General features: G+C 47.5%; 1 protein-coding gene across 3 annotated transcripts; it reads right to left on the bottom strand.

Moving 5' to 3' along the window:
- Nucleotides 1–257: 257 nt before the first annotated feature.
- SCD (stearoyl-CoA desaturase) lies at nt 258–18,536 on the bottom strand. Of its 3 annotated transcripts, none has more exons than XM_015147922.3 (6): nt 18,014–18,536; nt 17,343–17,625; nt 12,907–13,037; nt 10,785–10,990; nt 8,330–8,562; nt 258–4,361 (listed from the first exon to the last, which is right to left on the bottom strand). In XM_015147922.3, the coding sequence occupies exons 1-6, from the start codon at nt 18,173–18,175 to the stop codon at nt 4,162–4,164; spliced, it is 1,215 nt and encodes a 404-aa protein (XP_015003408.2). In that variant the 5' UTR covers nt 18,176–18,536; the 3' UTR covers nt 258–4,161. The 3 variants fall into 3 exon arrangements, with proteins under 3 accessions (XP_015003408.2, XP_077803364.1, XP_015003410.2); XM_077947238.1 differs by having other exon boundaries at nt 258–4,410; nt 8,298–8,562; nt 18,149–18,536; XM_015147924.3 differs by having other exon boundaries at nt 18,149–18,536.
- Between the last annotated feature and the right edge of the window lie 7,388 nt (nt 18,537–25,924).

Raw genomic sequence — 25,924 nt, 5'->3', positions numbered from 1 at the left:
GGCACTTCCCCAGGGCCAAGTTGCCAGCTGGTGTTAATGTGTTTGATTTAATGGCAGCAGACTCCTGGCTTCCTGCTTCCCAGAGTTTAACCTAAAGTTACCTTTAGGACAGCAGGCCAGGTTACTGGGGTATGAGTCAACCATTGTAACTTCTACTTCTTTTATACTCTTAAAGGTACAGACATAGATAAGAGCCAGAGATAAATCCCAAGACTTTGAATCACAGCCAAAAAAAAAAACTCCCAGACCCAGTGCAATCAGATTCACTTCACTTTTATTATGAACAAACACAATCTCAGATTAGTACAATTAGCTTCAGAGTTGATATTAATAGAAATTATTCCAAAATTATTCTTGTCACAAGTAACTACTATCCCACATAAAAAGGGAAAAATCCCACCCAATCAAAGAAAAAGTATCCTCTGTATGTTTCCATGGCAATGAGTTGTTTATGCATTCTCAAATTTTTTCTGGCTAGTTATCCACCACTTCTCCAATGGAGTCATTCAATCTCTTGGAGAACCATATAGACTAATGACAGCATCTGGGGCACATGGACATATCAAGTTCATGGTGGACATTGCTATTATAAAAACCACTCAGGTCTTGAGAATTCCTGTGCCGAAGGATCCCAAAATGCTTTATAAAAAGCATTAGTTATGCCTCAAAACTGCCCTTTGAGGTAGGTCAGTATTATTATCCCCATTTTAGCAGAAGGAAAACTGAGGCACATTATAGTTCAGTGACTTGCCCAGGGTCACATAGCAAGTCAGTGGCACAGTGGTAGGAAAGGCCCTGGCCTTAACCACCAGCAAACAGGACCACCTTCCTTTTTTAACCTTTCATGATGACCCATTTGAACTACGCTTACAGAGAATACACTTAAGATACTAGCAAACCAAGGAGAAAATTTTCCATTTTAAATGCTACAACCATCTTTTAACCTAAAACAAAAACAAAAAATAAAATAAAATTATAAATCAAATACATTCAAATTACTTCCACCCTCCATCAAACGTGGGCACTTAAGAAAAGCAGCCCTAACAAGTTTCCAGAATGAAGCCCAGAAGGGAATCCTGCAAATTGCAATACTGATAATCCTCCACTTAGGCCCCCTTTTCTACCAGTCACTTCAGTAGGCTCTCAGGTGCAAAGGGATTCCACAGAGGGAGTGAGGGCGGGCTCATATGCAACACTGTGATTAGAAAAGATGTAAGGCACCCGGGTTAAGTTGTCAGCACACCCCCAAAGCAAGGACTGTTAGAAATCCAGACTCTTGATCAGATCTGAGTTTATCATTAATGTGTCACTTGAATTGAGCTTTAGAATCTTGAAAATAGTGTTCCTTACTCAGCAGACACACCCCCACCCCCACCCACACCCACACATACATTGGGGCCCTCAGCCTGAGGTGCCATCTAGCCTTATGTAGGGTCATGGTACAGATCAGATCCATGGCACACGATTACAATAGGAAGAAGTGAAAGTTGTTTTTATTGTTCATATATTATCAAGCAGGCATCTGATGACCTGTGGAATTAGAAGTACCAGCAGATATTTCCAAGGGGTAGGCGCACAGGTCAGCAGAACTAAACTACAGTGATCTTCCCTTAGATTCTTTTCTACTGAAGTGAATAGCTCAAAAGACACGGATGCCTTTAGTCCAGGCTAACCCCTGTAGCCTCTATGTAATTAACACAGGAAGAAAGGCCCTCATCCCTTCCAGCACTGGGGCTCAACAGTGGACTGAGTGTTTGGTAGTGCACATTTCCAATCTTAATAGAGCAAAGCCAGGCTTCCGCTTTGATGACTGAGCTACAGGGACAGGAGTGGTCCAAAGTTCTCAAAACACTGATGTTCTGTTTTTGTTTGTTTTTCCAGACTTCTATACTATTGTCTGCCCTAGGCTGTAGGGAATGCTGGTTAGTTTGCTGAACAGACACTCTGTTCAGCAGGGTTTGTGGTATCTCAAATCCCAGGTCTCAGCCAAAGCTTTGCAGTTCACCCTGACTTCAGGGAACAGGACCTCCTTTCGAGGTGAGGCACTTGGGTTCTTGCCCTTGCTTCTTCCCAGTGAGAACTGTTTCCTCCTACTTTTACAAGCATTGCACTGCCAGCTGAGAGCACTGACTCAGGCGGGGCACCCTTACCGAGCAAGCAGGGGGCATTCAGCATGCTCTCTGGTTCTGACCCAGACAGAGGGGACTGAAAATAAATGCTCTTTTGCTCTGTGGCTGGCCCACTGGCTCAACATGAGCACTTGGCTCGGCTGTGCCTCGTGAGAGAGGGAGAGAGAGGTTCTCTGGGCCAGAGATGTTTCTGGGAGGGTTTGCCAGCCTTGCCTTGAGCCATCAGTGTGGCAGGGGAGCACAGGGGTGTAGGTGGAGACACTCCAAAGGCCATGTGAAAGTGGCAGCTAGCTCTATTTTCGAAAAAGAAGCAGTGGTTCAGTGACCCTGAGCATTGTCTGCAGGAGGGAGCTGCCTGGACAGCAAGTCATCACTGCCTCTGAATACACACAAAGGAGGCTGCCTGTCCAGGGAAAGAAGAAAACGTTCAGGGAAGAGAAAGATCTGGTAAAAGAAAACAAAAGGGACAGACAGGGTAGACCCAGGAATCAAGAATCAGGGTAGTGGAGAGATTCCTAACCCTGCCCCCCAGGCAGTTCTACACTTTAGGCTAGATGTTAACAGAGCCAAAAAAAATAAAAATAAAAAAGAGAGTGAAGGGGCACAACACTATGGGGAGAAGTATTCTAGTTTTTACTCTCTTCGAGGAGAAACTGGAACTAATGAATGAATGGATCCAATATCTAGCTTATTTTATTAAGACTCCCAATAACTCACTCAGTAACCTTCTCAAGCCCCTGGCAACGTGTTCTCAGATCCCTTCCTATGTGAAGTTCGCTCTTAGAAGCTGCCTATAGATCCTGTCCCTCAACCTCTCCATCTCATGTCCAGCAGTGGAGAGGAAATTGGCAACCCAACTAATTCCTCCTCTCCTTTAGAGGTTTTTCAAACATCCCTCTTTGGGAGGGAAATACTCTAATAGTTTAACGTTCTAACCAATGTATATATGTATATATATATTATGTTTGACCCGACTCTACCTCCTAAAATCCTTCCCTTTTTTGGATGTTTAAATGCCACAGCCATCTTACTACTATGAGGGGAGCAAGCAATATCGTGAAGATGGCAGAGCAGAAAGAGGAAAGAACTGTGATGAGCAGCTCATGGAATCCTCAAAATTCTATGAGCTGCTGTCTTTACCAATTCTGGAAACACCCAAAACCAAGACTTCTTGATACATGAACTAAGAAATCTCCTTGTTATTAAAGAAAAAAAAAAGAAAAGAAAAGAAAACCCTTCCCCAGAAGGGACCACTTTTACTACAAACTTAAAACGTCTCTTCTTTATCCTTAGCCTAAACTATATGTTGTGACATTGAATTAGCATTGCCAAACACCACAGCCACTTCTTACCCCGAGCCAGGAGAGAAAGGAAGCACGCTGTGTGGTGGGGCTTGAAGTCCTCACTAAGTAGGCAGCTGCATGTGTGATTATGGCAAGAGGTTCCTCTTGCTTCGCTTCCCTCATCCTTATATTCATACATGCTGACTCTCTCCCCCGACAATTTACCTGCTTTAGAAGCTTTGTGTCAAGTGAAGTTGCTTTTCCATTCCATCTAGCAAAAGCCTGGGCTGAAGATAATTAACAGAGGACTGCCCAGAAGATTCTATCTCTAGCTCAAGCCACCTACTTCAAAGCTCACAACAGCTCAAGGAAAGAGAGTTATCTGGAGCAAAGACCATTCGTTTTAGGCTACAGAAAGGTTGTCTAGGCTTTGGAAGCTGGACACTGAACAAAGACTGACCAGCTGCTTGCCTGGGAGGCAATAAGAGAAAGGAGGGCGATAGCAACAAAGTGAAAAGGAGGACAATGGGCCTAGAAGAGAGAGAGGATAAAAGAAGAAATAATATCAGCTTAGCATCATAAAGGCAGAGTTGTTGACTTTGAATACTTTTGTGTTTTAAAATACTGGACTGGAATGGGTTAACATCATCATCTTTAGCATCCTGGTAGCATTATTCAGTAGTTAATAAACAGACATTAAAACCTCTGCCTGGCTGGCTTTTGAAAAAGGAACCTGAGGGACCCCAAACTCAGCCACTCTTGTAGCTTCCGTCTCCGGTTCTTTTAATCCTGGCCAAGACGGCGACCTTGGAGACTTTCTTCCGATCATAGGCCAGACCAAGGGCGGCCATGCAATCAATGAAGAATGTGGTGAAGTTGATGTGCCAGCGGTACTCACTGGCAGAGTAGTCATAGGGAAAGGAGTGGTGGTAGTTGTGGAAGCCCTCACCTGAAACAAAAGCAGGAAGAGAAGTCATGGAGTGATGGTGCACTGAGGTCTTCTTGATTTGTGCATACCAGTTAGCTAGCAGGGTACCTCATACCTGGGAGAAACTCACTATTGTTGAATGAATGGATGAATTCAGTCTCTTTTAATATGAACCAAATAGATCCCCTCAGAAGCATCTTTACTTTTATTATTTTACTTTTTTTGTAGAGATGGGGTCTTGCCATGTTGCAAGCAACCCTCCCACCTTTACCACCCAAAGTGCTGGGATTACAGTCACGAGTCACTGCACCTGGCCAGTCAAGGGCATCTTAAGGAGTGATTGGAGACCCTGGTCACCCATGGCTGTCTGGGAGCCCTGTGGGAGGAGAACTGAGTTTCTCAGAGGATAAAATGACTAGAGAGAAGCTCCTACTTTTGGGAATGGATATCAGATTGGAAAATTCCAAATTCATTCTTGGCCCTGCCCTCAAGGCTCTGTGTGTAATGTGCACATGCTTGCAGAATGAAGCACTGTGGCTATGACTTTTAAAAAAATGAGTAAAGCTGGGCACGGTGGCTCACGCCTGTAATCCCAGCTCTTTGGGAGGCCGAGACGGGTGGATCACGAGGTCAGGAGATCGAGACCATCCTGGCTAGCACAGTGAAACCCCGTTTCTACTAAAAGAAATACAAAACATTAGCCAGACATGGTGGCGGGTATCTTTAGTCCCAGCTACTCCGGAGGCTGAGGCAGGAGAATGGTGTGAACCCGGGAGGCGGAGCTTGCAGTGAGCTGAGATTGCGCCACTGCACTCCAGCCTGCGCAACTGAGTGAGACTCTGTCTCAAAAAAAAAAAGACTAAAGAAGCACACCTTTCCCCACCACACTGGAACTACCTCTAGGGGTGGGAGGTTCCTAGAGAGTGGGCCCTACAGCCAAAGATCAGAAGAAAGGCCAGCCCAGAGGCTGGAATGTCCTCAGTCACTGCAGTTGCCAGGGGTGCTCCAACTTTTTTGAGCTTTGACCCTGGTGTGGGGGAGGTGCTGATAAAACAGAAGCTCTCTGAGGGAAGAAAAATGGAAATGCTTAGATACCCTTTAACCTCTGAGATTTTGAGGACTCTTGGGATGAGCATTTCACTTTGCTGGAGGGAGGAAAACAAACACATTCTGGATTCGGGGGAATTTATCTAATGTGTAAAGCTTTGGAAACTCGACAGAGAGTTTGCCAACTCTTGGCAGGACTCTTCTTTCTGAACCACAGCCAAAAATAATACTGACCCTAATCAGGCATGGGTAAAGGATAGCTACTAAGAGCTAATATTTGGCTCTTTGTAGATAAAAATATCCTCAGACAGACCAGTCATGACATTAATCAGAAGCAAGGCAAGGAAGTCCTGCAAAGTAAATGATGTCATCTAGGGCATTTCAAGGTATGTCCTCCCTCTGTGACACCTGATGATCTGCAGTGTGAACTGGGGAGGATGGGGGTAGAATGCCAGGAATAAAGGTACTGAGGATTATTAATGTCCATTAATGGTTTTGCAGCTGGGCTCTGTGTAAGCACTAGCCAGGCCTTTAGTTACCAGATTTAAAATGGAATCAGATGCACACAGAGACAAGGGAGAAAAAAAAAAAAAAAAAAAAAGAGGAAGAGCATAGAAAGAAGACAGGACTCTGCAACTGGGGCAGCAAGAGAGAACCCAAGAAAGGCTCAAAGGAGAAGGTTAATTTGGCAGAGAAGATGAGCATGTGACAGTCGGGGAGGTAATTCAAGAAACAAAAAGATTAGGGTGGCAGGAAACAGAGCTGGAGGAGAACAAAGGGTGAGGTGATAAGGGAGGCAAACAGCAGGCAAGGAGGAGTGAATGATAACAAAGACAGGTCAAATATTGGCAGCCACTTTGAACTGATGGCCACCCAGAGGCTGGAGGTGGGGAAGATCATTATAGATCCATTTGCAATATGGGACACATCTCAAGCCAGAAACTCCATTCCTATGATAATCTCAGATTTATACAGTGTATGTGATTTATTTTAATCATGGTTAAAGTAAGAATAGGCACAATGGCAAGAAGGTGTCTGAAAGGAGATACGTGAAAGTTAAAAAGAGAGAGAGAGAAAAAAAAGCTTTTATTTTTATTATATATTTTTGAGATGGAGTCTCACTCTGTCACCAAGGCTGGAGTGCAGTGGCACAATCTCGGCTCATTGCAACCTCCACCTCCTGGGTTCAAGCAATTCTTCTGCCTCAGCCTCCTGAGTAGCTGGGACTACAGGTGCGTGCCACCGTGCCTGGCTAATTTTTTAATACTTTCCTTTTTTTCTTTCTTTCTTTCTTTTTTTTTTTTTTTTTTAGTAGAGATAGAGGTTCACCATATTGACCTGGCTGATCTCTAACTCCTGACCTCAAGTGATCCACCCACTTCGGCTTCCCAGAGTGCTGGGATTACAGGTGTGAGCCACCACGCCTAGACAAATAAATCCTTTTAATAAAGATAGTAGGCCAGGCACAGTGGCTCATGCCTATTATAATTCCAGCACTTTGGGAGGCCAAGGCAGACAGATCACTTCAGCTCAGGAGTTCGAGACCAGCCTGTACAACATAGCAAAACCCTGTCTCTACAAAAAATAGAAAAATTAGCCAAACGTGGTGGCATGCACCTGTAGTACCAGTTACTTGGGAGGCTGAGCCGAAAGGATCGCTTGAGCCCAGGAGGTCATAGCTGCAGTGAGCCGTGATCACACCACTGCACTGAAACCTGGGCAACAGAGTGAGACTCTGTCTCAACAACAACAATTTTAAAGATAATAAAGATGGTTTTGAGAATATAAAGGAAGATTTTAAAGAGAAAAAGAAAATGAGTGTTAGGCAATGACCTGCATAAATGTGTGGAGTAGTGTGGTTGTCTAGATATTATTGAATGACCAATAGCACCAATTACTGGAGAGAAGAGGTCACCAGATCTATTTAAGGAAAACTCATTCAGGGCCTTGGTCAAAGTCTATATTCAGTTGGAAAGAGGGACAGAGAAAAAAATGTAGATATGTTGGGAGGCTGAGGCAGGAGATCACTTGAGCCCAGAGTTCAAGACCAGCCTGGGCACCATGGTGAGACCCCATCTTATTAGAAAAGAAAGGAAAAGATCAACGTTAGAGAATTGAGCAGGAACTTGTGATCACACTGCTTTACTGGGAGATTCCTGAAGGCATGTTAGGGGAAGGGATGTTCCTAGCTCAGAAAAGAAGAGAGAAAAACAGAGGATGAGAGGAGACAAGATGGTAGGTGGTAGTAAAGGGCCACCAGCAGTTATTTTGATGCTCTTCATAATGGCATCACCAAACAGTAAGGCATGGCACACACTTAAAGCAAGGCGTATCTGAGTAGAGTGGAAAGATAAAAAATACTTTGTGTGGCATACTTGAAGTTCATAAAACACCAGGCTTACTGGCCACTCAGATGACCCCATTGTTCTATTTATGCATTCCTTGCCTCAAGCAAGACTGCAGTCTGGCCCAGAGTTGATGAAAGAAAGGAAAACTCCAAGGTGCTCATCTTGTATGGCATTTGGTTTCTGTTTTTTTGTTTGGTTGGTTTTTTAGTAGAAACAGGGTTTCACCATGTTGGCCAGACTGGTCTCAAACTCCTGACCTCAGGTGACCTGCCCGCCTCGGCCTCTCAAAGTGCTGGGATTACAGGCGTGAGCCGCCACGCCTGGAGCATACATGGCATTTGGAAATTGTTTTAGAACCTGGAATCAAGATCAGTGTTTTTTTTGTGTTTTCTTTCTTATCCTTTCATTTTTACATAAAACATGTTGCGTGACTCTCAAAAGGGTTTTCCAGTATACTGCCCCCTAGTTTTATAGTGGAAAAACGGAGATACAAAGTAGCCATCAAAAACAGGTTTATCTAGTTTTTCTGGCTCCTAGCCGAATCCCCTAATCAGCAGACCACTGGATGTAGTCTTGCTTGGACAGCTGACTTACCCACAGCTCCAAGTGACACCAGGATATTCTCCCGGGGACTGATGTTCTTGTCATAAGGACGATATCCGAAGAGGTGGGCAGCACTGTTCACCAGCCAGGTGACATTAAGCACTATAGCATATCGCAAGAAAGTGGCAACAAACACGCTGTGTTGAAAAGTTTCACCCCAGAAACACCAGGGCACAAGCGTGGGCAGGATGAAGCACATCAGCAGCAAGCCAGGTTTGTAGTACCTACAGTGACAGACCAGACACCAGGTCAATGGAGGGGGACTCCACACCTACATGGATCTTCTACACGAATTGGGATGGGCTGTCTCTTTCCTCCATGTTGAATTTGCTTGTCTGACTCTAAGTTCATTGTTTTACTTTTTTTTTTTTTTTTTTTTTTTTGACAGGGTCTCACACTGTTGCCAAGGCTGGAGTGCAGTGGCATGACCATAGTTCACCACAGTCTTAACTCCTGGGCTCAAAAGATCCTCCCACCTCAGCCTCCTGAGTAGCTGGGACCACAGGCATGAACCATCATGCCCATTTAGTTTTTAATTTTTTTGTAGAGATGAGGGCTCACTATGTTTCCCAGGCTGGTCTCGAATGCCTGAACTTTCAAGCAATCCTCCTGTCTCAGCCTCCCAAAGTGCTGGGATCACAGGCATGAGCCACCACGCCCAGCCATCGCTGATTTTTACTCAAGCATAATACCACGTTGGTAAAATAGGTGAGGTCCAAATTACAAACTAATGAACAGATGTCTCTCCATCCTTGGCTGGTTTTCCCATCTGCCTTTGGGCTCCTTTCTCTTTTTCATCAGCACTCTTTTTCAGTCTGTTTAGTATCATGCCTCCATTTTCTGCTGGCTACCCCCTAGTTCTTTGGTCTTCTTTTCCCTCAAAGGCCTATTGAGTGTCCTTGATCACCTGCAGCTATCTGTCCCTCTGGAAGCCCTTTCTCAATTTTCATTCTCAATGTAGACCAGGTCACTGACATTCCAAGGGCACTGATCCCCTACATTCCTTCAGCAGTCAAGTCTTTGACTTTTACATCACTGACATTCCCTGCACCCAACTCTTTTTTCCATTTCTGCCACTGCTTTGCTAGCAGGGGTCCTCATTTCCTAACTTATGTCCCTACCTCTCACTTTGGCTCAATGGTTTCTTACACTTGTTCTAAAAGCAGCCTTCCTGAAGCACATCGCTAACTATGCCACATTGCAGTTCGAAAGATGTAATGCCTTCCTATTGCTTATTGAATTAAATCCTAAGTCTGCTTTTAGAACTCAACAAGGATGGCATTAGTCTCTCCAGTCTTACTTCTTCCCACACCCTATACTTCAAGCAAAAGGACTCGATTGCTAGAACATGCTTCATGCTTTAGCTCATTCTGTTTCTTCTGTTTGCACTGTCTCTCCCCACACATAGTTGTAAAAATTTCTTTTTTTTTTTTTTTTTGAGACAGAGTCTCGCTCTGCCGCCCAGGCTGGAGTGCAGTGGCGTGATCTTGGCTCACTGCAAGCTCCGCCTCCCGGGTTCACGCCATTCTCCTGCCTCAGCCTCCCGAGTAGCTGGGACTACAGGCGCCCGCCACCTCGCCCGGCTAGTTTTTTTGTATTTTTTTAGTAGAGACGGGGTTTCACCGTGTCAGCCAGGATGGTCTCGATCTCCTGACCTCGTGATCCGCCCGTCTCGGCCTCCCAAAGTGCTGGGATTACAGGCTTGAGCCACCGCGCCCGGCCAGTTGTAAAAATTTCTATCTGTCGGTGGATTCCAACACTACTTATTTCATAAACACTTCCTTGGTGTTGCCCGTTGAGCAATCTCCCTCCCCTTTATACCTCTCATAGTACAGAAAATATTCTGCCTTATACCATGGTTATCTGGATACTTGGCTTATCTCTCCACCCCATGATAGGCTACAAACTTTTTGAAGGTAAGAACTAACCTACCAGCCTGGGCAATACAGTGAGGGAGACCTTGTCTTTACAAAAAATTAGCCGGGCATGGTGGTGTGTGCCTGTAGTCCCAGATACTCAGGAGGCTGAAGTGGAAGCATTGCTTGAGCCTGGGAAGTCAAGGCTGCAGTGAGCCAAGATTGTGCCACTGCACTCCAGCCTGGGCAAGAGAGAAAGACTCTGTTGAAAAACAAACAAAAACAAACAAACAAACAAACCTAGGCAAGTAGGCTATAAACATCTTTGAATCTATGACTGTCCTAGGACAATACACATCTGTTGAATGTAATGGGTTTAATTAAGATAGCTCAGAGAGAAAGAAATGGAGCAATAGTCTATGGCTATGGGCCTGTGGGATGTTAAAAACTGGGATTTTAAATTATGATTGTGAACACGCAAACGCAGTAAATTTCTCAGCTTATATTTTATAAGTCTTAGGAGAAAAAATGGGGTCCCTAATGACCAGATGTCAGGGCCGTATCCCCACCTCCATCAGGGCTTCACTCACCTCCTCTGGAACATCACCAGTTTCTCGGCTTCTAGGTCAGACAAGTCTAGCGTAGCGCCCTTCTCTTTGACAGCTGGGTGTTTGCGCACAAGCAGCCAACCCACGTGAGAGAAGAAAAAGCCACGTCGGGAATTATGAGGATCAGCATGAGTTTCCGAAAACTTGTGGTGGGCACGGTGGTCACGAGCCCATTCATAGACATCATTCTGGGGAGAGAGAGAAGAGGAATGTAAGGCTTGAGGATAGACACCCTCTTAGGAGCCTCCCAGTGGAAAGGTATCAAGAGCCCAAGGCGCTCAGCCCAGCCTCACAAAATATCCAGGAATCTGGGCTCCAAAGGAGTCATGGAGTTGCCTCCCCTCTTCTCCCAACTTGTCACTGAAGCTTAAGTGGAAAAAGCAACTCAAAGTCCCAGGACCATAGCAATGGGACTGCTGTTTCTGGAAAGTTATATGGTGGGTGGAACAGAGATAAATCATACAGAGCTCAGAGAGTTTCAAGAAGTGAGAACATCGCAATTCTTTAAGCAAGGAATGTTGGAAAAGATCCTCACGAGGTACCTAATCCCTGGGCATGGAGAACATGAGGCAGGCAGTCTTGTGTCCTAGGGTCCCAATCAGTAGATAAAGTTGCAGGGTGTACCATTCTGATGCCTTGCAAAAGAGCTCATACAACCCAATAACAAGGCCAGGCAGGCAACTCATGATCATGACTGCATTTTCAAATGACCTCTGGGCTTCTTCATGACTTTTTCCATCCCTTAAAGAATGTACCAATATCTCTCTTCCTTCCCTTTGCTCCACAGGACAACTTTGGAAGCCCTCAAGGTATAAGCTGCTATGGCAGAGATGATTATGCAAATGTGGTAAGTTCTTTCGATTTTGCCTCCACTAAATTGGTTTCCTTTCTTCCTCTTGCTCCAAGCTAAGCCCCAGGCCATGTGCTATCATTTGCCCATTGCTACAGCTTAATGACTATAAGGGATGCATTCCCTTTCCCCATTTCCCTTCATCCCGTCTTTGCTATAAACTTTTTTTTTTTTTTTGAGACAGAGTTTTTTTTTGAGACAGAGCCTCTGTCACCCAGGCTGGAGTGCAGAGGTGCAATCTCAGCTCACCGCAAGCTCCGCCTCCCAGGTTCACACCATTCTCCTGACTCAGCCTCCCAAGTAGCTGGGACTACAGGTGCCCACCACCACGCCCGGCTAATTTTTTATATTTTTAGTAGAGATGGGGTTTCACCACGTTAGCCAGGATGGTCTCGATCTCCTGACCTCGTGATCCGCCCGCCTCAGCCTCCCAAAGTGCTGGGATTACAGGCGTGAGCCACCGTGCCCTGCCTGCTCTAAACTTTTTGCCTCAACAAACCTCAATGTTTCACTTAGCCACCATGGCAGCCCAAGAAAGGGCCACAATGTTGGGTTGGTCTATCTAATCTCTCTGTAAGTTGGTTTCCTCATCTGTAAAATGGGGATAATAGTACCTACTTCCTAAAATTGTTGTGAGGACTTTATATCAAATGCTTACAATAGTTCCAGGCACATAGTGCAATAAAAGTGTTTGCTCTCATTATCTGAAAATAAGAGTTCATGAGTCTGGGAACATCAGCTTCAATCCCACTGTGGTGGAGTCCTAAGTTATTCACTTTTCAATTTTTTTGTTTGTTTGTTTTGATACCATCATGGCTCACTGCAGCTTCAAACTCCTGGGCTCCAGTGATCCTCCCAGCTCTGCCTCCCTAAGATATTTACCTTAAATAGTGAATTTATTGTCCAGTGTCTGCCCGGGAATCTAAGGTCAGTCTCTGGCTTATGTGCCAAAGCCCCTTATGATGAAGAGCCACAACAGCCAGAATGTGTGACAACAGAGGGACTTTAGGATCAAAAATCTTCCTACACATCAAGAATATTTTCCATTTATTTTCCAGTTCCCTTTTCCAAGACTCAGAAGTCTCTTCATTCTTCATGGACTTAAGGACTGAACTGGCACTTGAGGTGACCACAGGAGAGAGGAAAGTGAAACGGCCATCCAGGTGTGGCTCCTCTCCGGCGCTGATCCCTCCTTTCTGTGCCCGGATCAGTGATAGGGTGGAGGACAAACAGCTGAGCAGAGACGCTTCTTACCTGGAACGCCATTGTGTTGGCAATGATCAGAAAGAGACGCAGGGGCAGCCGAGCTTTGTAAGATCGGTGGCTCCATAGACGATGAGCTCCTGCTGTTATGCCCAGGGCACTGACAACATAGTAGAATAACCCTGCCAGGAGAAGACAGCGGGGGGAGTCACCAATCAGTGTGAGTTCCATCTGGGAAAGGATGCCAAAGACACTCTCTGGATGCCAGAAACTGTCTTCTTCAGGCTTTGGGTGAGGATTGGCTTGACCATGAACTCTAGGGATAACCATGTCCCTTAGATTTTACCACTTAAAAAATATCATCACCCCACAGCCTCTCAACCCAGGAAAAAAAGATAAGCTAAGGAATCCCAGGAACTAAGGAGTCAGAAAGGCAGGAGAGAGAATAGTGCTCTTACCACTCATTCTTCATCTTAAAGGCAATCTCCCAGGGCCTAGCTATCTCCTTTCACCTCTATCTAGGCCTTCTCTAAGGTTTTAAGGGCCACAAAATACTCCTATAGAGCCCAGGACCCATAAGCAAGGGTGTTATTAAAATAATAGCAGAGGGCCAAGTGCAGTGTGAACCACATTGTCATCCCAACATTTTGGGAGGCCAAGGCAGGAAGATCCCCTTGAGCCCAGGAGTTCGAGACCAGCCTGGGTAACATAGGGAGACCTTGTTTCTTCAGATAATCTACTCAAGAGGTTGAGGTGGGAGGATCTCGAGCCCAGGAAGTCGAGGCTGTGGTGAGCCATGATCGCGTCACTGCACTCAAGCCCTGATCAACAGAGAAAGACCTTATCTCAAAAAATAAAATAACAGCCAGTACAATCTGGGCACTGACCAATTTGAGAAGCACTTAGTTGTAGGGGACTTTTAGGGGATTCAGACCATGGCCATTTATCAACTGGTACAAAAAAGCATTTAAATATTCTAGCAGGCACTGTGGCCATATCAGGGAAAAATTAGCCCTAATCCAATTTGTGCATAAATCCAATTTGCACAGTATCTTAAGATTTACCAGAGATTTCACGTTCCAGCTATACCATCCACCTCCCCCAAGATACATGCACAGTTCCTCTGTCTTGCCTTTGCTACATCCCTGTCAGCCCATACTCTCACCGGGCAATGCTCATTCTAAACAATGGTGGGATATTCTTCAAGCTGTCAGTGGAGCACCCCACCATTGTCTTCCCTCACCTTCCTGGAGACCTGCAGGCTCAGGAGGTGCCAGATATAATCTCTAACTAGGAAGGCAGGAGAGAGAATAGTGCTCTTACCACTCATTCTTCATCTTAAAGGCATTCTCCCAGGGCCTAGCTATTTCCTTTCACCTCTATCTAGGCCTTCACTAAGGTTTTAAGGCCCACAAACTACTCCTGCAGAGCTCAGGACCCATATGCAAGGGTGTTATTAAAATAACAGCAGAGGGCCAGGTGCAGTGTGAACCATTTTGTCATCCCAGCATTTTGGGAGGCCAAGGCAGGAAGTGGGCTGCTGGGTGTACCCATCTCTTCCTCTGTTCCGTAGCTCTAGTAGGCAGAAGCTGTGGCCTTGGGAGAAACTGTTAACAATGTTTCATTCCTAGGAATGAATGTTAACAATGTTTCATTCCTAGGGAAACAGCTAGAAACAATAGATCCTCAGTGGCCACAGAACTTAGTTGCAGTTGGAGACACCACACATTGTAACAAATTGTCCTGTGTTCTTTTGCAGCCATTGATAGCTGTTTCCTAAACAACCTCCTTTTCCCCCCAACCTCCTTTCTTCTCTCCTATTCCTCCTATAAGATCTCCAGGAGAGCCATAGAGCCAGAGTCAGCCCTAAGAAGAGCTCTCTCCACATTCCCTCAGAGTGGGGATTGAGGCCCCAGGTGATCTGCCTTCAAGTCAGGTGGCGACTGACATCTCCCCAGATACAGTATCTAACCTGCACCTTACTTGGAAAACCATCAGTTGAGCCAGAGCCCTTCCTAATGAGCAAGGGAGCTTCTGGGCTTGTTACTTGCCGCAAAAGACCCTGGGGCAAGTTGACTCAGAATGTATGTAAGATCCTATATTAACAGGAAAATTGGGGAAAGAACTCAGGCACTCTGGTGCCTTTTCTAGAAACACCTCTAAGTCTATCAAATAGAAGGGCTTAAATCAGTTGGAGATTTATTCCCTCTCTCCTCCCCGGGGGAAGAAAATGTCCAAATTGATGGTTAAGCAACATCTCATTGCTCTGGCCTTAAGAAAGAGACTTGAATGGTTTTGCCTCTGGCTCTCAGTGTTGCCAGAGACATTCTTCTTAGTCCTACCCTAAGGGCTCCTTTGGGAGACTACAAAATGAAAGAGATTTAAGGCTCTCAAAATTGCTCCGTCATAAGAAATGCTGGAATCACAACCAGTTGCTAATTTAACATTGTCCATAGGGATTAAAACAAGAAAAGTGAAGCTCCTAAATTCTGAAGGTGGGAAGAGAAGATGTCCAGGTTGAGACCTCTGACCCTCCTCCCCTTATCCTCCTTGTTTCTTAAGACAGAGGAGTTCTGATATCCCCTTATCAAGATGGTCATTCTTTCAGCTAAGCCATCCACCAAAGGGCCCAGTACAATAAGTTTACCATCCAGTCTCTGTGAGCCACATTTATCTGCCCAAAGGCACAGCACACACCGATGGGCAGGTCACCAAAAAAATGTAGCAGGCACAGCCTTGACTTTGGGATGGAATTCTGCTCCCTGCACTAGCAACTGAGGGTAACCAAGCAGAGGCAATTGGGTCAAACTCTGGGCTTCAGAAAACCTACAGGGAGTGCTGAGGCTGGAAGGAGCTTGCAGGTGAGAAAACTACTTGTGAAGACTATCCTCTTGGGGAGAAAGGGTGGAGAGAGGCATCCACTGACTCTTTGGGGAATGCTATCCCTGCTCTTCATCCCTCATGTTGCAACTGAAGTTCTGCTGGATCCTCAGAGGGGCCAGACAACAGATGTTGCCCTCCCCTCACAAATACAAGAGCTCTTCCTGGTATGCAGATGAACTGATCTGCACCTGGCCTGTTCTGTCTGCGTCACAGCTGTGACACATATGTAACCCAAGGAATGCTACCTTCCCAATCCTAAAAAAAGTACTGTTGCCCACAGGTGGTACCTAGAAAAACTGAGATTCTGACAAAGGGGCTTTTCTCACTTGCATTTCACTGTAGCACCTGGAGGATTTCTGGAAACAAAGCTCAATGAACCAGATCTCACTATCTTCGGAAGACCTAAGAGGTCCTGAGGGAAACAGCTAAAACTTGGCCTCCCAGCTCTTCTGCATAATTACCCTTCAAGAGCAAGAGCGAGCTGTCAGAAAGTATCCCACACCTGAGGCTGCTCTGAAAAACCTCAAGTTGTTTTCTGGAGGAGAAGTCCTGGCTCACCACCCCTTAGAGAGTAGCAATGCAGGGGCCCTGCATCTGCAGAGCTCCCTGCTCTCCCTTCCCAACTTAGGCTCATAGTGGCAGAGGTGAAAAAACCTGCAAAGCGCATGTGTGCATCCAGGGGGCAGAACCATGCCATCAGGCCACACCAATTGGTCCCTGAAAGAGCTGAGCTAAGGGCAGGTTAGGGACAAACTGGGAACTGTCTCCCTCATTACAGCAGCCTCAAGACCAGGCTCTCTTTTCTCAAGGCTCTTTTCTGGCCTGGCCTCGATGTCCCTGGCAAGGAGGAATGGGTAGGACTGGTGTTGGAAGGTGCAGAATTCTTGGCATTTCATGGCATCAGGAGGGGGGCCTGAAGCAGGCTGGATGGGGGATGGAACATGAAACATATCTTCAACCTGATTTCATTCTAAGAGCATTTTGTTGACTGGTATGTGCAGCACCCTGGAATGTAGAGTAACAGAGCAACACACATCTGTGACTCGGGTTACATGGGAGCTTCATCTTCCTCTGTAACGAAGAAGCCTGGTCTGGCCAAGGGGTCAGGTCAAAATAGTTTTGTGGATAACCTCTCTGTTCCTGCCTTTCCAACAAACTCTCTCCCTGAGTAGTTTCCCGTTGCGCTAGCCCACTACTGCTCAACATAGACCCTAGAAAGCCAATGGTTTAGTACCATGTTCCCATGCCTCCCAGGTAGAGGGCTTTGATTCTTTTGTGGTTGGCAGGGGTGGGACAGGCAGCCAAGCAAATGACTCAAACAGAAAAGCTCTTTCAGGGAAAGCTGACTCTCCAGCACAGGTCTACACTTCAAAGCCCACAAGCACAAGGTCCCAGAGCTCTCAACCCAAGGCATTGACATTCCTGCATCTCAGTACCCCCAGGCTCTTCCCAGCCCACTAGGCCTGAAGCAACCAAAGAAAATGCCTGAGAAAAACCCCAGCTGGGAGGCTGGGAGGGGCTGGTGTTCTGTGTAAGATCCCACCTTATTAAAAGAGCAGTGAGTACCTGGAGGACTAGGTCAGGAGGACAGGGAGGCTGCTTACCCCAAAGACAGGTGTAGAGCTTGCAAGTAGGAATCAAAGTGATCCCATACAGGGCTCCCAAGTGTAGCAGAGACATAAGGATGATGTTTCTCCAGACATATTCAACCTTGGGGCTTGGGCCTTCCTTATCCTTGTAGGTGGGGTCATATATATCATCTTTGATATCAGGGCGAACGTCTTCTTCCAAGTAGAGGGGCGTCGTCTCCAACTTATCTCTTCCATTCTGCAGGACCCTGGAGGGAGGCGCTGTGATGGTGGTGGTGGTGGTATAGGAGGTAGAGATCTGGAAGGGGGAGGAAGAGGAGAGTCAGGAGAAGAGACACGTGGAGGCAGCTGGGGCCACTCCGCTCTCTAATCACGCTGGGGGAAGGGTGGACAGCAAAGACCCTTCCCCAGCGCCAGAGTTCACTGAGGGTAGGGTGTATCCGAGATGCAACGGAGAGAAGTTCCCAGAAACTATACCGATACATTAGGGGCGGGGGACGAGGGGCGCTAAACCTACGGGGAGGCGGCAGTAGGAAGGAGAAGTAAAGCACTCACATCCCCACGAACACAAAGGAAAACCCGCATAATTCATAAAAGCACCAGCACGACCGGATTTTTCTTTAAAGCTTAAGAAACAAAAGTTGGAGATTCAAGTCTGCAAATTACAACCCACATTCCCAACTCACTGAAGGCAGCACAACTCGAAAAACATGGCCAAGTCCTCTGCGGAGCTCTCCCCTCTCTTCAGCCACCAACCCGTCCCCTGGAAGCCCAGCCCGCGCCGGCGACCCTGCGGTACGGGGCCAGGCTGGGAAACTCACATCCTCCTGCAGCAAATGGGCCGGCATCTTGGCTCTCGGATGCCGGGATCACTTTCCAGGGGCTGAGGCCGCGGAGCGGAGTTCGGGGGCGCCGGAGGACTGCGGTTTCGAAGCCCGCCGGTGCGCGCTGAGCCGCGGCGCCGCGCACGCTAGCTGGGTGTCTAGGCCCTAGCCGCGGTGCGTGGAGGTCCCTGAGCCGGCAATTTAAAGGCTAGAGCTGGCAATGGGTGACCGTGTCCGGTATTTCCTCAGCTCCCTTTTATCCGCTGCCAAGCAGGGGCAAAGTGCGCGGAGTTGACTGGCGCGGGCGGCCCCGCATGGAGGTGAGGGCGGGAGAGGGAGGAGACAGAGGCCAAGGCTCGCAACGACCGCAGCAGGGCGCCGGGATGCTGCCAACACCGACACCACACCACCCGGCCCCTGCCCCTGCCCCTGCCCCTGGGGAAATGCTAATGAGGCTTCTGTAAACTCCGGCTCTTCATTGGCCGAAGGGAATTTGGTGCCACCTCGTCCTGCAGTTGCCATTGGCTCGGCGCAATCTGCTGTTCCCTCTGCCGCCAGCTCCTCGCTCCCCCTCCCCTCCCTTTCTCCTTCTCCGCTTCTCTTCTACCCGCCGCTGGGCCTCTGCCCGGCACCCCGCGTTAGGAGCTTTCTCTCTGGAAGGGACTGGGGACCCGGTTTGGGGCTGGGGCGCGGAGTCTAGCCCAGGACCGGCCCCCGGGCACACGGCGAACGGCTGGGTGGGCACTGGGGAAGTTTCTCAGGAAACAGTGGGGAAGCCTCGGGAGACGCCCACTACTCACAATTCCGTCCCGTCTTCCCGTCCCCCCAGGCGCGTGGCAGGGAGACCAGGCCGCCACCCCGGGATCGGGAGCTCCGGGGACGCGGGAAGCCCCGCCTCCCTCCCGGGCGAGCGCTGGGGGCTCAGTCCGCCTGCGAACAATGGCTCTGCCCCGCCCACCAGCCACGCGCTGCTCACCCGGGACCGCACCGGACTCGGGCCGCACGCAGTCTGGCTGGTGTGTGTGCCTACGCGCACGAATCCTGTTCAGGCCCCGGGCAAACAGTCCCATCCCCATGCCCGCGCCTCCAGGATGCGTGCGGGAGGTTTTGGAGATTCTTCAGACTGGCAGGTTGTAATTTTGGAATCTTTGTGGAAACAGTCAGGAAACACTGACATGTGCTTTCACCCAGCAGCAGGCGAAAGGGCTTGGATGTGGAATAAGAATAGCTGGCAGGTATTGAATTATTACTGCCAGCCAGTTCACAAGAATCGTTTTCTGTAATCCTCACTGTGACCCTGGGAGGTGGGTACGCCATTATTCCATTTTATAAGTGTGGAAAGATATATAGAGAGATGGAATAACTTGCCCATAATCACAGCAACCAGTAAGTGATGGAGCTGGCAATTGAGCCCAGAAATGCCATATGAGAGCCCAAGCTCTTAATCCCTGTTCAGGACCATACTGTCCTCGGTCCCTGAGATGCTCTGACCCTACTGATCTGTCCCTGTGCCCCCATCTTTTCCGGGTCTGTAGGAGTCTTACCATGAGAGCTCAGAAACAGGCAGGCTATGCATTCACCCCTTCTCCTTCCATGCCCATGTCTCCCCCAAATTCTGCCCTAGGATCATTCCTCTGGGAAGAGGAGAAAATACGGAGTGCTGCGCTAATGATTTGCTTCCCACCTGGGATTTCCTGGAAGGAAGACTAATCAGCTCCCTTGTTGGCCACTGGTCTCAGGGTCAGGCCAACTCTCTGGCCAGTGACCAGGAGCCTGCATACCAGTCCTGGCTCCCTGTCCAGTGCAAGAGTTCTGAACAAGATTGGATGATTTCAGATGTGGACAGCTCATCCAGTCATGCCTCAGAAGTACTTCGCATGTGGCAGAGAAATCTGTACGTGGTCTGCCCCCCTTCAGGTTCTCTTTGCAATGTCTAATTTGCTGAATTATTTTGTTTTTTGTTTTTTTGAGAGGGAGTCTCGCTCTGTCCGCCAGGCTGGAGTGCAGTGGTGTGATCTCCCCTCACTGCAACCTCTGCCTCCCGGGTTCAAGCAATTCTTCTGCCTCAGCCTCCCAAGTAGCTGGGATTACAGGCATGCGCCACCACACTCAGCTAATTTTTTGTATTTTTAGTACAGGCGGGGTTTCACCCTATTGGTCAGGCTGGTCTTGCATTCCTGACCTCATGATCCGCCCTCCTTAGCCTCCCAAAGTGCTGGGATTACAGGCATGAGCCACCGTGCCCAGCTTTAAATGCATATTATTTTATTAAATGGAAGAAGCAAATCTGAAAAATCCACATTCTGTATGATTCCAACTGTATTCTGGAAAAAGCAAAACTATGGAGACAGTAAAGAGATTAGTGGTTGCAAGGGGTTTGCGGGGGAGGAAGAGAGGAATAGGTGGATTTTTAGAGCAGTGAAACTATGCTGTTTGATATTATAGGGGTAGATACATGTCATTACACATTTGTCCAAAACTATAGAATGTCCAACACCTATAGAGAGTTGTACCCTAATGTAAACAATGGACTTTGGGTGATAATGATGTGCCAATGTAAGTTCATCATTGTAACAAATTTGCCACTTTGGTAGGGGATGTTGATAAAAGGGGAGGCTATGCATGTGTTGGGGAGAGTATGGGCTCTCTCTGTACCTTTCACTTTTTGTTCAATTTTGTTGTGAACGTAAAATTGCTCTGAAAATTTTGTGTTCTAAAAAAGAAGAAGACAGCTGGGCGCCCTGGCTTATGCCTGTAATCCCAGCACTTTGGGATGCCGAGGCGGGAGGATCAACTGAGGTCAGGAGTTCGAGACCAGCCTGACCAACATGGAGAAACCCCCGTCTCTACTAAAAATACAAAATTAGCCGGGCATGGTGGCAGGCGCCTGTAATCCCAGGTACTCGGGAGGCTGAGGCAAGAGAATCACTTGAATCGGAGAGGCAGAGGTTGCGGTGAGCCGAGATGCGCCACTGCACTCCAGCCTGGGCAACAAGAGTGAAACTCCATCTTGAAAAACAAGAAAAAAAGAAGACGACTACAAATACATGCTGCAACATGAATGGTTCTGAAAAGCATGCTCACCAAAGAAGGCAGACACAGAAAATAAATGCTGAATGATTCCCTTATATGAAATCCAGTAACAGGAAAGTCTAGTCCATAGTGATAGAACAGAATATGGTTGCTTGGGATAGGGAAATTGATTTGGAAAGGGGCCTGAGTTAAGTTTCTCATGAAGGAAATGTTCTGTGTCTTGATTTGGGTGGTAGTTGCCTGAGAATGTACAATTTGTCAAGATTTATCAAACTGAGCGCTTGTGATCTGCACATTTTATTGTGTAGTAATTACATCTCAACTGAAAAAAACCAGCAAGGTTGGAAACCGGAGTATGAGCCCAGAAAAGGGTGTCCTAAATTTACCTCATTCATTCATTCATTCATTTATTCAAAATGCAATAGATATTTATTGAGCTCTTGTTATGGACGAGGCACTATTGTTGGAGCTAGGGACACTGGTGGCCAAGTTCCATGTGGGAGAGACAATCAACAAAATAAATAGATAAATGCCAGGGGCAGAAAAAATGATAAGGGAATTTAGAGTAAGTTGTTCTACAAAATGCATGAACTTTCAAGATTCTGGGCATCATCTTTGCTCAAGAGGAACCCAAGCAAAGCTCTTTTTTTTTTTTGAGACAGAGTTTCACTCTGGTTCCCAGGCTGGAGTGCAGTGGTGCAATCTCAGCTCACTGCAACCTCTTCCAGCTCAAGCAGTTCTCCCACCTCAGCCCTCCGAGTAGCCGAGACTAGCCACCATGCCCTGCTAATTTTTTTTTTTTTTTTTTTTTTTTTTTTTTGAGAAACGGGGTTTTGCCATGTTGCTCACGCTGGTCTCAAACTCCTGGGCTTAAGTGACCTGCCTGCCTCGGCCTCCCACAATGCTGGAATTACAAGCGTGAGCCGCTGTGTCCGGCCTGGTTTTGTTTCTTAACTCACTGTCCACTTGCCCTTTATACCTAGTGTTCCAGGCTTTGTGTCTAATAATTTTCCTAGCTGAATTCACACTTGGCTGTGACTTTCCTGGCTCCCGTTTAGGGTATAAATACAGTAATCAGGACATGCCATCATGGATGTTTCCAGACCTGGCCATCTGGAAGACAGAGAATCAGTGTAGACAGATTCTCCATCAGATGAGGCTGTTTCCAAGAGCATAGATAGCTCCAGGAAAGAGCCCCAGGGCAGCGCTGGCCAGCAAAGCCCAAGTCTCTTAATCTAGGCTGTCATCCTTGCCTGACCTCTACCAGGACAGGAATCTTTCTGAGTAATTCTGCGCCCTCACTCTTGCTGGATTTTTGCTTCCCATCAGAGTCCTGGAAGCTGAACCATCCCTACACCTGAGCTGTTGTATTTACCTGACCTTTTTCTTATAGGAACACCTGGTGGGAAGGAGGATAATTCAGAGGATTTTCTCCTCCCTCTCACTGCTAAGAGGGCAAAGATGTTGATTGTCCTGTCAAAATTTCCCTCCACCCACGAAGAAAGGACATGACCCTGAGCAGGTCACTGTCCAGAGAGATGAGACAGTGCTATGCCTCTTGCACAGTGGAGGTGCTTGTCAGAGTGGCATTGGCCTCTCCCCTCCCCTCCTATGCAGGCCTCTGTGGAATCACCTCACCACTTGGAGCACAGCTTCAGCTTCCCCAGTCGAAGTAGCCCTATAACAATGCTGTAGAATTCCTTGGGAAATCATGACCTCCCTGGAAGGGGAGTCCTCCAGGGGGCGGCAAGGGGAGGGTGGCCCACTCCCAGAGCTTTCCAGAGTTTTCGGGGCAAGAGCAGACATGTGGGGAATTGTTATTTCTCCCTTTCTCACCTCTGGTGACTATGAGTCACTCTTGGCTGCAAAGTCGATTGCCACATCTGTGAAGACAGTCCTCCTTGTTGACCCTGATGTGGCCTGGGCAAAGGTTTTTTTTGTTTTGTTTTGTTTTGTTTTTGAGATGAAGTCTCACTGTCACCAGGCTGGAGTGCAGTGATGTGATCTCAGCTCACTGTAACCTCCACCTCCTGGGTTCAAGTGATTCTTCTGCCTCAGCGTCCCGAGTAGCTGGGATTACAGGCACATGCCACCACGCCCAGCTAATTTTTGTATTTTTGGTAGATATAGGGTTTCACCATGTTGGTCAGGCTGGTCTCAAATTCCTGGCCTCAAGTGATTAACCCACCTTGGCCTCCCAAAGTGGTGGGACTACAGGGGTGAACCACCTTGCCCTGGCCTTGGGCAAGGGTTTTGAAATCTATGGGCACACTCTGCATGGTGGTCTTTCTGAGAGTTTATTGGTGTTTCTCTGCTCTATGCACTCATGTTGAAGACTCCAGAGTCCTGGGCATCCTTTTTTCTTTTCTTCTTCTTCTTTTTTTTTTTTTTTTTTTTTTTTTTTGAGACAGAGTCTTGCTTTGTCACCCAGACTGGAGTGCAGTGGCGCAATCTTGGCTCACTGCAAGCTCCACATCCCAGGTTCAAACAATTCTCGTGCCTCAACCTCCCAAGTAGCTGGGATTACAGGCGCCCGCCACCATGCCTGGCTAATTTTTGTATTTTCAGTAGAGACAGGGCTTCACCATATTGGCTAGGTTGGTCTCGAACTCCTGACCTGAAATGGTTCACCTGCCTCGGCCTCCCAAAATGCTGGGACTACAGGCACATGCCACCACGCCTGGCTAATTTTTGTATTTTTAGCAGAGATGGGGTTTCACCATACAGTGGTCTTTCTGATAGTTTGTTGGTGTCTCTGTGCTCCCTGGATTGATGTTGAAGACTCTGGAGTCCTGGGCATTCTTATACTGACTCTGAATTGCTCTGTGACTGACCAGACCACACCTTTGCATGTTTCCGTTTCTTCCCCTATTTCACAGTGGGTGACGGGGTGACACAGGAGTCAACCATGCTCAGGAAATAAGCTGAGCCTTGGAGAGATTTCAAAGAACAGGATTCCAGAACCTGTTTCTTCTTCTTCCAACTCTAGTCTGAGCTTCATCTCTGACTTGCTCTTTCTTTTTCTATTATACATTTTGTAAAAAATACAATGGAGATAGAGTCTCACTATGTTGTCCAGGCTGGTCTCGAACTTGTGGGCTCAAGTGATCCACCTGCCTCAGCCTCCCAAAGTGTTGATTACAGGGGTAAGACACTGGCCATTGCTGGCTCTTTTAATGTGAGCCGGGGTCAGGGGAGAGGAAGCAGCTTGAAACTCTCATGTCTTTCCTTGGAGGTGAGAGTTGGTACATCCGGCTCTGGCCTTCCCGAGGTTTGGGGAAAGGGTGAAGGTGCTTGTGAAAGGCTTTCTGCACATGTGTGGACTTTATCCCTGGAACCCGTGTGATTCCCACGCATGCCCGTTTATCACATGGATAGCCCCAGCCCTGGGGACAGCGTTGACTTCTCCTTTCTCTATTATTGACATGTTAGGAGAGGAGGCTTAGGGATACATGTCTGGAATTGTGGTAAACTTGTCAGTAGAAAGAAAAGAAATAAGAGTTGCAGCTCAGGGGAGGGGGCTGGAGGATCTGTGGCTGTCCTGTCCCCAGCCAGCTGCCAACCAGAGAGAGGGGGATCTTCATGTAACCTGGACAGCCCATTAACATTCCCTTCCTTTCGTCTTTCTGAGCTCCTTGCAAGGAAAGGCTAGAAATAGCGATAAGGGCTCTGAACCTGGAGAGGTGAGGTTTACACGTGGACTGACTGTGAGCCCCACAAGTGCTCAGGCACCTCAGGGCTGACTCCGGTCTCAGTTCCTTTCCTTCTCTTCCTTGTCCTTTTACATTTTTATTTTTTTAAACACAAATTTAAGCCAAACTTTGGGTGTACATAAGTAAACATAATCCATTCTCTTGACCTGAGACCCTAGCCCTTAAGTGTCTGAAGCTAGGCATGTTCTGCTCCCCATGACTGGCTTGGTGCTGAACCCAAGTCTTCTCCCAGCCACTGTCACTTCAGCCATTCCAGATCCTGAGATTAAAGTGTCAGCTTGCTCAAATAAACAAGCATGCTGAGACACATTGTCATCCAGCCAGGCTCACGTATCTGACCATCCACACTGCCCGTGGCATCATGACACTGGGCAAGAGGCCAGAGCTGCAGAAAGTTCCCTCCTAACACTGGTCCTCTCAGCCTTTCCCATGACAGAGGGCAATGTGGGGAAGGGATGGGAGCAAGCTCCTGTCCCGGAGGTTGTCTGAGTCAGTCCTCTGTGCCAAGAGAATGGGGCAGGGCCCTTCCCAGATGTGGGCTCTTTCCCGTCCAGTTGCCCAAGATGGATAGCCAGGGGGGATGGGGAGAGAACACTCCTCCTCCTGCTGCCCAGGCTCAGGCTAGTCCGCCTTTATGGAGCCTGTCTGGCCATCACTGGCTTCTGGAGGAGACTGTGTAAAATAAGAGATGGGGCCCCCACACTTCCATGAGCATATTAATTCACTCATTCAGTGACTTTTTGTGGAATACTCACATGGTCCCAGACACAGTTGTAAGAGCTGAGGTCACAGGAGATCATAGGTGACCTTGGGCAGCTCACCACAGTGAGACGATCTTATTTATTTATTTATTTAAGACAGAGTTTGCTCTGTTGCCCAAGCTGGAGTGCAGTGGCATGATCTCAGCTCACTGCAACCTCCACCTCTGGGGTTCAAGCAATTCTCCTACCTCAGCCTCCCAAGTAGCTGGGATTACAGGCATGCACCACCACACCCGGCTAATTTTTGTATTTTTAGTAGAGATGAG

Source organism: Macaca mulatta, chromosome 9 (genome assembly GCF_049350105.2).
Source record: "Macaca mulatta isolate MMU2019108-1 chromosome 9, T2T-MMU8v2.0, whole genome shotgun sequence".
NCBI classification, from domain to species: domain Eukaryota; kingdom Metazoa; phylum Chordata; class Mammalia; order Primates; family Cercopithecidae; genus Macaca; species Macaca mulatta.
The sequence above is the reverse complement of the archived record's forward strand: the minus strand, read 5'-3'. Positions and strand labels throughout refer to the sequence as shown.